Below are 13,039 nucleotides of genomic sequence, written 5' to 3'. Positions count from 1 at the left end.
TTTCTTCCATCTATGCAGTTAATGGTCACATTTTATGAAGTGAAACCATTTTTGAGACTGTCAGGAATTTTAAATCAAACACTGGACTTTTTATATTAATTCTAAGTATAAGACACACCTGAATTTTGGATGCAAATTTTTGAAGAAAAAAGTGCATCTTACAGTCTGTAAAATATGGTAAGCCATATGGGAAAACCCATACAGAAAATAAAAGAAAGGCTCCACACAATGGAAATGATGTATTAGAGAAGGCATTCTAAAACCACAATAATGGACAGGGGAAGGAATTAAGACAAAAATAAATAACGAAAATGGTTTCAGTATTGGCCCAGTGGACAGAAAGGAAATAATGAGAGCTCCAGAAAGCTTGAAAACACACAGAAATTAGGGCAGGGACACACTAACTGTAGAGGCCATGCAGGAAAGACATACTTGGATGGATAAAGGTGCATGGAGATTGGTTGTATAGACAGCCAACAATGCTGTAAAATTACTGCAATGTATATAAAATTTATTCAGCCATTGTGGCAGTACAGGCAATAAGCTTCCTTGTTCACTGATGTAGAACATACTTGGTGTTCTCCGAGAACAGTCCTACTCATTACAAGTGAACAAAAAGTAACAAGAAGCAAGCAAGTAAGTGTTAATTAAGAAAGTAAGTGTGAATTAAGAAAGCAAGCAATAAAGATATTCATTGATCTCTCAATAACAACAGTGTATTCAAACTTTTACACTTATTTAAAACTGTCAACAGGATCAGTAAATATGTAAGTAAAATATGCCAGACATTATTAATTCTAACTGCAATGTTACTTGTAGTACACTATTTTTCACAAATAGGATTGGAATGTGTTAAAGAAAACACAGTAAATCAGCACTGGCCCTCGCTGTCAGACAACGACAAATTTCACTATTTAAACAGCAGAAAGCACATGAAACTTGATTCACAACCAATTAAAAAAGAAAAAAAGGGACAGAGAGAGAGAGAGAGCTTGTTTTATTCTACTGCGACAATGAGTAGGTCTCAGAAGTCAGCACAGTGCAGAATATGAAAAGTATGCCAAATACAAAATGAAAAATGTAACAATATTTATGAACATTAGACAAACAAAACAAATCATTTAAATTGATTATTACAACATTCCCAGATCAATAAATATCACACTTTCACTGCCTTTTGTCTCTAAGGTTTTCAATATTAATAGTAGATAATAATATGTTTTGGTTTTACAAGTTACTGTATTTATCCAGCTATAAGACAAGATTCATCCCAAATTGGTCATTCGAAAAATGGGTCAAATGGCTCTGAGCACTATGGGACTTAACATCTGAGGTCATCAACCCCTAGACTCAGAACTACTTAAACCTAACTAATCTAAGGACATCACACACATCCATGCCCAACGCAGGATTCGAACTTGCGACCGTAGCAGCAGCACGGTTCCGGACTGAAGCGCCTAGAACTGCTCGGCCACAATGGCGGGCAGACTGTTTCATATTTGCAGATTAAACTCTCAGTGCTGAGGTTAATATTTCTTTACATTGATTAACAGATTATATGGGGGTCATCTTATATTTATAGATAATGCTTTGGCAACTGAGATCGCTTGCAGATTTATTTTGAAGAATTCAGGTCAGGGTTGGGCAATTGATATTTGGTTTCAAAGAGGCTCAAAATGCCAGAGCACTTGACACAGTATTGACGTTGCTTAAACAATCTCGTGACATTTGACTCATGTGGTACTATGAACTAGCCACCACAACAGTCTATTGTTGTCCTTAAAACTTCTCAATTTTGTGAAATACAGGAGGAAATAGCACTAAATTCTATATCTTACAAACACTTGTTATATTTGAACAGGTTTACAATAAAAGTTCTCATACATTTATAAATACAATGTACAAACGTTTATGCAGATTTTTAGGTGAAGGTAAGATTCAAAAGTGCATTGTTGTCCTTCAAAAAATATTACTTGATTCTGAAATTAGTACAACATTTTATTTCATTATGAAAGACAGTAAGTAATGACTTACCCCCTAAGTGGGTTACAAATGAGAAATTCGTTCACTGTTTTCATATTAGAATACAGGATGAAAACATTACCAGCTTTTAATCAGTTTTAGAAGATGATGGTAATATTCAGATGAAACAAGAAGGAAAATTAATCCAGAATCAAATGTCTAACAAACGAAATAAATTGTGACTTCTGCAATTTTCCTGGCGTATTTCTTCTTCCAGTAATTTTTTGGTTTGCACAAAATTTGGCTCAGAGATGTCTGGCCATCCTCAGGTGAGTAGACAAAATACTAAGCTGTACTTCGTCTACTCACCTGAGAATGGGTGGAGATCTCTGGGTCGAAATATAGTGGCAGAATGTTGATGGGATCTGGCTGCAAACCCAAAAATTGCTGTAAGAGGAAATAAATTGTATTAAACTGACTGGGATTGTTGTCTCAAGAATAAATTACAGCAGCCATCATGGAGATAGCACCTACAGACATCAGTAGATTGCAGGATGAACAAAGGTTCAAGAATTGGACTGAATCATGATTGTGATCTTTTATTTATGTATTAGTTCTTGTTGTTACATGTGACTTGCACCTTCAAAGATATCGCAGTCCATGTTTCACAGTTGCTCCATCACAGCACTATGCAGTGAATTATGTCAAGTCGCCAACCATGGGAATCTATTGGCTTTTTAGGAAAATCTACCATGTTTAAACTGCTGTTTGTCTGAATCCAATGGTATTCGGAATTGAACTAACTTTAAAACTGGACAAATACTCAATAACAATTTTCATTTCTGCAGGAAATGGTAATGGTCTAGATATGGGTCAATGACATACTTATGTGTTTCATGCTGCAATGTTGTCGATGCTCACTGAGATGTCTGATGGGACTGAAATGTGGTGTGTTAGTTGCTGCTTCTATGCAGCCAATAAGACAGAAGCAGGCAGATGATATGTTTGGAAGCAGGAGACGTAACATTTTCATGTCACTATAGAACCAAAATCTGATATGTATTTGGATAAAAATCAGCTGTGATCTCAGGTCCCACAGTGACTATAACCTTAAAAATTGCAACATATTCTGAAGAAACAGTCAAATGTTTGTGACAACGAAGATATAAATTTCGCAGCTGAGCTATTAGGATGATAACAGTGATTAAAAACAGAGTATTAGTCAACAGAGTTAGTAAGCAAAAAGTGTAGAAAAGAAAATGAACCACAAATTAAAATAAACTATTTCTTTGCATTTATTTTATTTCTCCTTGTATTATCAAAATGTAGACAATCAATAAATGGCATAAATTTACTAAAGATATAATGTTAACATTTTTGATAGATACTTTATGTCAGCAAAACAGTTATTAATTTCGATTACTCTAGAATATGTTAAAAATAAATTTTTCTCAAGAATCCTCCTGAAAGAAAAAAGGGGCGGTCATTTGTAATCAGGGTTATGTTATGCTCAGGTAAATACGGCAATATCTTCTTGCTGACTTGCGGAACTGACACACTCCAGAGTGAAGACTTAAGTTGAACTTATTTTTGTATAACATGATATTTTAAACCTATATGATTTGCTTGTTTATGATTCTCAGAATTCTTGATCAATCGGATGACAGTTTGACAGTCCATATACAAGGTGGTGTGTAATTCTGTTAGCTTCATGATATTTTCTATGGGTGATTTAGTCCACATAATTTCTTTCACAGTTTGACAGGAGGAAAGATAATATAAGTATGTTGTTGACAATGTAACCATCTTCTGCCACTGAGAGTTCCAAACTATGGTAGCTTCACCTTATTTAAAAACAAAATCTGTGGTTGTGCTCTGAATGACAGCAACTCCTATGTAGTCTGAGTCACAACAGACAGGCAAATGAATACCACAACCACTTCAATAATATTAACCACAAGCTACTGTTCCATGTAGATACTTTAAGATCCTCTTCATGGCACTCTAGTTAGTTTTTTCTTGCTTCTCAAGCTGTTGACAAACTTTGCACCACAGAGATGACATCAGGTCTAGTTCCCAATGATAAGGCAAGCTTGTGTCACCTAGACAGTGTAAAGAATGATAAATTTTGAACGGTGTACACTCTTCATTGCCAAAAATCTCAGATATGATGAATACTCCATCTTCTTTCTCTATTACCGTCTCAGATTGTCACACCTTGTTCAATTTAACCATGTAAATAATATCACAATGTATTGTAACTTCTAACCAAACACAATACACCTTTACACTGCAGTGTCACATCCAACTAGAAAAATGTTTTCAGCGTTGGGATTCCAATATAGTTGTCCTTCTTTGGGATATGTCTGCAGACCATCTCTCCAAATATCTTTAGTTTGGCAAAATCACTGACTGATCCAGTGCACAACTTGTGAAGTGCTCTTTCATCAACATACCTATGCTTCTTTTGTTTAAAATTTAAGTTGCCATGTTTATGGGTTCAGCTCGTAATTTTATTGGTAGCCCACCTGCAAGGAGCACTGTTCTTGCAGTTTCTTCCAAGCTGCTATTTTCACATTCAGCTGTAGCATTATGCTGATTACTGTAGGCTAATATCCATGATTTTGAATTATTTTACAAGCCTTTTAATTAATGAATTGTAGGTTATCATTACTTATCACTTTAATTACACATTCAATTTGTTTATTTGTGGTTTTTTATGAATTATTCCAACCATTTGGCCATTTCAGGTTTATATTTTAAAAACTAAACAGTTTGCCAGTGAGAATAATCATCTTATAACAAAGGGAAGTACTATGAATCACTAACTGATTTCACTTGCATGTGACCACATTATTTGCTGGGAAAGAGATCACATAATTTTGTTGACTTTGGGTCAGTCTGTTTATACATACTACTGTTTTGCAGCATGTTCCTGTGACTGTCTACTTAAAATATAAATAAAAACATAATGTAACTAGTCACTAAACTTAAAGTTATCTAAGTATGATGCATTTCAGATGTGCTCCATCATGAAATATCTGCAGCTCTGTACATCTTTGTTGCATACTTTCCTTGAGAGCACTGCATTTGAGCTCAACTTATTAATTGTTTAGCATAAATTGTTAAGCTCAAATGCAGTGCTTTACTGTAAATAGTGTGTGTGTGTGTGTGTGTGTGTGTGTGTGTGTTTTATGAATCCATAAAAATTTAATCAGTAACTACAACACAGGCTATACAGAATAAATGAAAGCCTGAATTAATTAATAATCCACATTTAAAATGAAGAAGAAATCAGCACAGTTACTATAAAGATTAAGATTAAACAGAGTAACAATAAGGCAGCAACAAGAACTCAGATGATGTCTGGCAGAAGCAGTTTTCCCAGTTACTTTGTCCTAAATGTTATGTTTGTGCTGTTATATAATTGTTAAGTGAGACTTACAGATAAATTGAACAATGATTACTAAGTGTTTGAAGACAAATGTTCCAGTACACAATACGAAAACACTGATTAGAAAGATAAAATTGGATAGTTCTATTAGTAACAGGCATTTTGTAGTGGAATAGAATATCAGTATAATAATATGTTGCACACATGATATCTCACTTTAAAATATCCATGAAACCACAACAAATCTCACAGATTTACAAGCTCCAGCACTCACTGTCTGCATTTACAGTAACAAAGAAAATATGTATTTCATGATATTTTTATAATTTACTGTTTCAAGGATATATTACCTAGTAATTTCTATGTAAGCAGTAGTATTAACACTTACAAAACAGGACAGCAACGTGGGTCATCTTGCCAATTATCATGTCTAGCATCTCATCTGTTACATCTTCAATCTCATCTGTTTTGATCTGGTGTTCAAGCCAGGATAAAACTTTCTCCTCTTCCTCCAGATTTCCTGGGAAATAAAACATTATTGTAGGATGAATGAAAACACATATATAACTCTAAACTCTAACTGCATTAAATCTTTACTGGTTTTGACCTCTGCCAGTCTCTGGATGCCCATGTTAATGCACACTGATGGAACATTAGTTATAATGAGACAACATAAGATTTTCCAAAGCATTTATTCTATTTATGGGTCTTTCAACAACACTGATTTGCAGACTTGAATCTCAAAGAGATCTGTCACAGCTAAAATAATTTTGATATATAATAATAATGACAAATTAGTGATGTTTTGCTCATATATGAGCAAAACAGCAAAAAGCACATAAAAAGTGGAAAACTAAGAAGTAACTTATGAAATAATCACATGGAAAGTCAGTTGACAGTCACAAGATGGCTAGAGATTAACACTCAGGATTTAGTTTTCTAACATTTTTCTAGTTCCATGCCTTGCAAAAACAGTAACTGGGACATTAGTTTGTGAATAACGTGAAAGTATCAGCATTTTTGCAATGTTCTTTTATGTTAATCTTTGAAGGATGTCACTTTTCTTTATACCAACTTCTTTGCTTCAGTTCAGTAGTGGTGTTTGCTGTGCTCTGATGGTTTTGAAATATTTTCAGTATTGCCTTACTTTTGTGGTTCTGAATGTCAATATGGTAGCAGATTAGGGGTGTGGCTTACAAAGTTTTTATGAAGTGTGACGGTTGTAGCTGATTTCAACAATACTCTTCACTAATAGAAGAACAACAGATGGGACAATGGCTGACAAAAGACAAATTGAAAAACACACTTGTGAAGAAAATTGGGAGAACTGGAGAATCGTAATGAGAATTATTTTAAAGTGTGACAAAATCTTTGATGTTGTAGCTAAATGATCTGATCAAGTCAGGAGAAAGTGGACAAAATTGTAAAACCAAGCTTTTTAAATGGACCAAGGCTAATGCAAAAGTGAGAAAATGGCTAATTCTATCACAACACCAAGCCTTTACTTCACGTTGGAGAATGCAAGACTGTTACAGAGATTTGGGATAGGCTACATAAGATTTATCATTTTCTCTCATCTGAAAACATTGATCTGGATAGACACAAATTTCATAACACTGAGTGGGAAGCATCTGGTGCAATACAAGGCCACCTTGCCAAATTTGATGCAGTGCAAACTCAGATTTCATTGTTAGACAAGTGGAGTGACGATGGTGATCTTTGTACATGATTTTTGCAAACACTTTACCCAAAGAATTCAATTACATTTATATTACATGGCATGATGTACCTACTGAAAAGAAGACATGGAATAAGTTACAAAAAAGGTGTCTAATTATGAAGTGAGAATAACAGATCATGATGATTAAAGTGCTGCTACAGAAACTATGTTGAATATGAAGATTAATCAACTGTGACGAAGGTGCCAACAAACTTCATCTGAAGCAGTTACATTAAAGATGTCTCATTATAAAAGGAACAGAGCTAGAAAATGCTTTTCATCTGGTTAAGAAGGTCACTTCTCAAAACAGTATAAAACAAAGTTGGTCTGTTTTGAGTGCAAGAGAAAGAGCCATCGATCAAACGAATGTAACAGCACAGAACAAAACAGAAGACTGTGTTATGTTATCAAGTAGTCTGATATCAGTGGAAGATTCATGAAACTGTCAACAGGCAGGTTCTCCGGAAACTGGGAAAAAAGTTTTAATGGTGAGACACAACAATTTTTCTACAGTTCTGAATGCACTGGACTGTGATGAGCTGCACATTGACAGTGGTGTGACACATCACAAAGCAAATCAACATAACTGGTACACTACATATGAATCATTTGGAACTCCAAGGAAGATGAAACTTCCTGGCAGATTAAAACTGTGTGCCAGACCGAGACTCGAACTCAGGACCTTTGCAAAGGTCCTGAGTTCGAGTCTTGATCCAGCTCACAGTTTTAATCTGCCAGGAAGTTTCATATCAGTGCACACTCCGCTGCAGAGTGAAAATCTCATTCCAAGAAAGATGAATAGTGCCAAGAATGTTTACAAATTGAAGCATTTGGTACAAGTTGAACTGACGTATATGTATTCAATGGACAGAAACGGACAGAACAACATTTTGAAGATATTTTATTTCTTCCTGATGGATGCCATAACTTATTTTCCACTAACAAAGTAAAAAAAAAAAATCAAGTAATCAAAAATTATGGCAAATCATGGGTATTTTTCAAAAATAATACTGCAATTGCTGTAGCTACATGCTGTGGTGAAAATGAACTTTATCGTCTAGCTGTGACTGTTGTTCATCAAGAAAAGTCCTGTGTTGTTGCTAAAACTGATGATACTTTAAGGAGATGTCATGAAAAAATGGGTCATCAAAATAAAATTTTATGTGTGCCTGTATCTGAAGAATCACAGCACAGAGATAATGACTGACAGTAGCTTTTGTGAGGGATGTGACTATGGTACACATCATAGGCTGGCATTTGGTGAAAGAGTGCAGAAGCCCACTAAACCTGGAGAATTAGTTCATGAAGATGTTTGTGGACCAGCAGAAGAAAAAGATTTACATGATCATTGATACTTTGCTCCTTTTAGAGTAATGCACCTTTTGAGATACAAAGATGAAATTAAAGAAAAATTATTACTGTTCGTTAAAGCGATAAAAACTTGAGCTGATGTTACTGCGACAGTGTTACAAACAGACAGTGACAATGGGTTCCATAATAAATATGTACATAAGTTTTCTAACTCAATTGGACTAAAACATTCAATTACTGCACCATATTCTTCTCAGCAGAATGAAGTTAATGAGTGGGAAAATAGAATCCTTTGTGAGATTGCATGTTCTCGGTTATGCTCTGCTAAATATTACCAAAATCACTGTGGGGTGATACAATTCTGGCTGCAACATACACTCTGAATTGAAATGGTTCCACAAAAATCAAAGGTAAAACTCCAATTGATATATTTTTGAAGAAAAAAGATCATTTTGATAATTTGGTGATATTTGAAGTGGAATGCTATGCTTGGATTCCCACACAAAAGCACAGGAAGTCTGATGCCAAATCTTCAAAAGGATATGTGGTTGGTTATGATGAATGTGGATACTGTGTTTATTTTCCTGGGGAAAAAAGAAGAAGAAGAAGACTGTGTATGTATGCAGACACGTAAAATTCAACTGCAAACAGCTACAGAAACCATTTATTCAAGAGAGCACAAAGTTTGTTGACGTATCTGATGTAGATGAGAATGAAAAGGTTACACACAATTAACATGATAATGTTGAATCTGAACAGGAGAGACAGTGGGATTGTATGAACAAAGTCTAGCAATAAGTGATGAAAGAATTAGAACAAAGTCTAGCAATAAGTGATGAAGGAATTAGCAACCATTCAAGTGACACTGAGGGACAAGTTGAGAGCAACTTCAAAGCGAGAAGTGAAGAAATAGGAAGTCACAATTTATGTGAATAGCAAAATTTGAAGAAACTATCATGCTACTGTCAAGATTCAGCCCATCATCTGAGAGTGACACTTCTTTGCGAGACACCAAGGAACTATGAAGAAGCAGTGCAGTTAGAAAATTCCAAGGAATGGAAGAAAGCAATGAATAAATGAGTGCTCTGGAAAGGAATAAAACATGGGAGTTAGTTTACAAAACTGAAAAAAACAAAATCATTGAAAATTTATGGGCCTTTGCAACAAAATTAAATGCAAACAATGAAATGATTCGGTATATGGACCAGCTAACGGCAAAATGATATACACAGTGTTTTGGAATACATTACGCTGGCGCATTTAGCCCTGTTACAAGTTCTGAGATTATGATAGCCCTGTTGAGTGTTGAAGTTCAACATGATTGGTGTTTAAGGCAACCTGATGTAAGAACAGCATTTCTAAATGGTTTTTTAAAAGAGGAAATATACGTGTGTCAACCAGAGGGCTTTGATGGTGGTACAGAATATGTATGCAAAGTACTGAAGAGTCTGTATGGCTTAAAGTAGCCTCAAAATGATAGTATGAATGTCTTGTTAAATTTCTTATGTAGTTTATGGGAGAGCTGTTCAGATCCACGTATGTTCTATGGTGAAAACCTGGTACCGTTGTTTTATGTTGGTGACATGTTGGTTATGGGTTCTACTGATGCGACAACTATGTTTATTGAACGGTTGGTTGAATGTTTTCAGATCACAATAAATAAGACTGCATAGTGAAGAGAATTTTAGACAAATACAGTATGATGGATGCAAAACCATTATCTTTACCCGTTAAACTTGGGTGGATATTGGGCAAGTCACTTCCTTTTAATAATGCTGAACCCTATTGAGAAATGGCTAGAAGAATGACGTACTTAAGACAAGGTACAGGATCAGATTTATCATATGCTGTTAATGTTGCATCGAGAGTTCAAGGCTCCTAACACAGGCACATTTTGCATTGCTCATGCAAATATTCAAGTATATTAAATTAACAGTTAGAGATGGAAGTTTGAGAAGAATGAAAACTGAAATACTGAAGCTTATAGTGATGCTGATCACAGTGGGGACAGAAGCACAAGATGATCAAGTGGCATCCTATTCAAGCTCCATGGAGGCCCAGTAGTGTGGAAAAGTAAATTGCAGTGGAATACGTGGGTGCAAGTCAAGCTTCCAAATCAGTTGTGTGGTTAGATTAACTCCTGAAAGAAACTTCAGTTGCTGATGAGTCCTCAGTTCCTATTTTGCAAGTAGTTCAACAAAGTGCTATCAAATTTATTAATGGATCAGGATTTTGTGAATGATCAAAACATATAGAGAGTAAGTCTCATTACATTCATCAACTAGTTAAAGAGAAGAAGGTTAGGGTGAATTACAGAGATGGAAAGCAGACATTATGACAAAAGGGTTACCATTTATAACGTTACAGATGGTGTAGAACCTTGTTGGTATAGTGCCTTTCTTATGATACATATACAGCATTGCAGGAGACTGGAAATATCAGTGTTTTTTTCAATGTTCTTATACATTAGTAATCTTTGACAGTTGTCACTTGTCTTTATACAATCTTCTTTGCTTCAGTTCAGTAGTGGTGTTTGGCATACTTTGATGGTTCTGACATATTTTCAGTATTGTACTTTTGTGGTTTTAAATAAATGTTTCATTTTAAAATGGCATTTGATGTTTTGTAAATAAATAAAATGACCACATCTAAATAATTTTAAATGTTTCTATCTATACACAGCGAAGAAGAAATCTAAAGACAAACAAAAATTACATGTTCCACCAGCTTTTTCAATACAAGTTTTCATAACTTGTTAAAAAGAGAGACTTGACAAGAGTCTTTGAACCCTATTACAGAGAAAAGGATTGTATGAATTTTGAAAAGTTTCATTTCCTCTGCCTTTTCCCTCTTTTTGTACCTTAAAATGAGACTCTATGTTCCAAATCCTTACGAGAAATATACTTCTGTTTCTGGCAAACTTCTGTTACCAAGTAAAAGGGCACTCGTTCAACAGGGTGATTCATGAAGATATGCAAATATTTTAATATGTTATTCTACAAGTAAAACTAAAGAAAAATATAAATATAGGTCTGCAAATGTTTAGTTATCGAGTTATAGCTAATAAAAGATTTTACCTGAAATTTGGCAATATCACTAATATGAAGCCATTGCAAAACTTCATGAGGTTAAAGTAAAGCACAATTTCCATTTATTTTGTTGTTCTTGATCTGGTGAATCTAATAAAACATGTCCCAGATGTGTATCTGCAGTTCCAGAACATCAAGAGAAGCAAAGAAGTAATTTTGTATAATTTTTAATTTATTAACTACTTGGCCCAATTTGTTTTTTTTAAATTCCAGACAATTGCACAAAGTTTTCAACATAAATTGTAGAGAATTTGATTTTGGAAAAAGGATGGTAATAACGTTAACTGAAACTGTATGTACATGTCAGATAATCTGCTTTTATTAATACCACAGCACACGTGAATTCATATTAAACCAGAAAAAACAATGCTGTGTTAAAGAAGTTGTACAGTGTACATACAGTTTCACAATACATTCACAATAAATGGTCCAAAATGTCTCCACTGAGTTCAATGCATTTAGCTGCAAGTGTATGAACCGTTTTTGTTGCTCGTTTCAGTTTCACAGGGTTGTTCTTCATCTTAATCTTTGCTTCTCTGGATGTTCTGGAAAACTACTGCAGATACACATCTGAGACATGTTTTATTAGATTCATCAGACCAATAACAACAAAATAGATGGAAATTGTAGTTTACTTTAACCTCATACAGTTTTGCAATGGCTTCATATTAGTGAAGTCGCTAAATTTCAGGCAAAATCTTTTATGAGCTGCAACTCTGTAACGAAACATTTGCAGACCTATGTTTGTATGAACTGTTTATTTATTTTTTTTTTTCTTGTAGGACAACATATTAAAATACTTGGATAGCTTTGTGAATCACCCTGTATATTTATTTGGATTAGTGTCATACCGATTTTTGTATACTTGACAGACTGATGTTTCCACTTAAATTAAAACTATAGGGACATATGTGCATTAAGAGTGTTTGCAAACAGACATGAATAGATAACAGAGCATATTATGATATGTTAAAATAAAGTACAATTTTTCAATGATTAGTGCAACAGGAGTTCTATAAACATTTGAGGAGACACATGATAAAAAAAAAGCAAAAATAAAACATATTCATGAAAGATTGTGGACAGATTACAACAAATCAATTTACTTAAATGTGATTGTTGTTGCAATGAGAAAAAATATAACCGTTTATTACTTAATGTTTCTAACATTACTTTTTTTCCATTTGTGTGTTCTCCCTCCCCCCCCCCCCCTCCCCACACACACACACACACACACACACACACACAGACACACAAACAAGGATGGACTGACAGTGGACATATACCTTCATAATAAGTTGGAATTCCACCCTCAAAATAGATGAGCGCTGGAATCTTCTCAACCCCATACTCTTTCGCTTCTTCTGGGTCATCAATCTTAACAAACACAATCCCTAGCTGGTCACATTCATCATCTATATTTTCTAATTCATTCAAGGCACGCTGTGATTTTCTATCATTGTTGTCATCTGAGAAAAAATACAAAATCTACTCTCATTCAAATTCTGAAGTGTATCATATAAATACACAATGCAAAAATATAAAATCTCTTTTCACTCAAAG

The 13,039-nt window shown here is 34.5% G+C and overlaps 1 protein-coding gene across 3 annotated transcripts in view; it reads right to left on the bottom strand.

Annotated features, from left to right (window-relative positions):
- The window catches only part of LOC126482333 (uncharacterized), a 488,737-nt gene that overhangs the window by 287,116 nt on the left and 188,582 nt on the right, over positions 1 to 13,039 (bottom strand). For all 3 annotated transcript variants that reach the window (XM_050106394.1, XM_050106396.1, XM_050106395.1), the window contains 2 exons: positions 12,763 to 12,945; positions 5,745 to 5,876 (listed from right to left, as the gene is read on the bottom strand). In XM_050106394.1, the coding sequence (XP_049962351.1) occupies positions 5,745 to 5,876; positions 12,763 to 12,945 (315 nt within the window). The remainder of the gene's footprint in view (positions 1 to 5,744; positions 5,877 to 12,762; positions 12,946 to 13,039) is intronic.

Source organism: Schistocerca serialis, chromosome 5 (assembly GCF_023864345.2).
Source record: "Schistocerca serialis cubense isolate TAMUIC-IGC-003099 chromosome 5, iqSchSeri2.2, whole genome shotgun sequence".
In the NCBI taxonomy this organism is placed as follows: Eukaryota; Metazoa; Arthropoda; class Insecta; order Orthoptera; family Acrididae; genus Schistocerca; species Schistocerca serialis.
The sequence above is the reverse complement of the archived record's forward strand: the minus strand, read 5'-3'. Positions and strand labels throughout refer to the sequence as shown.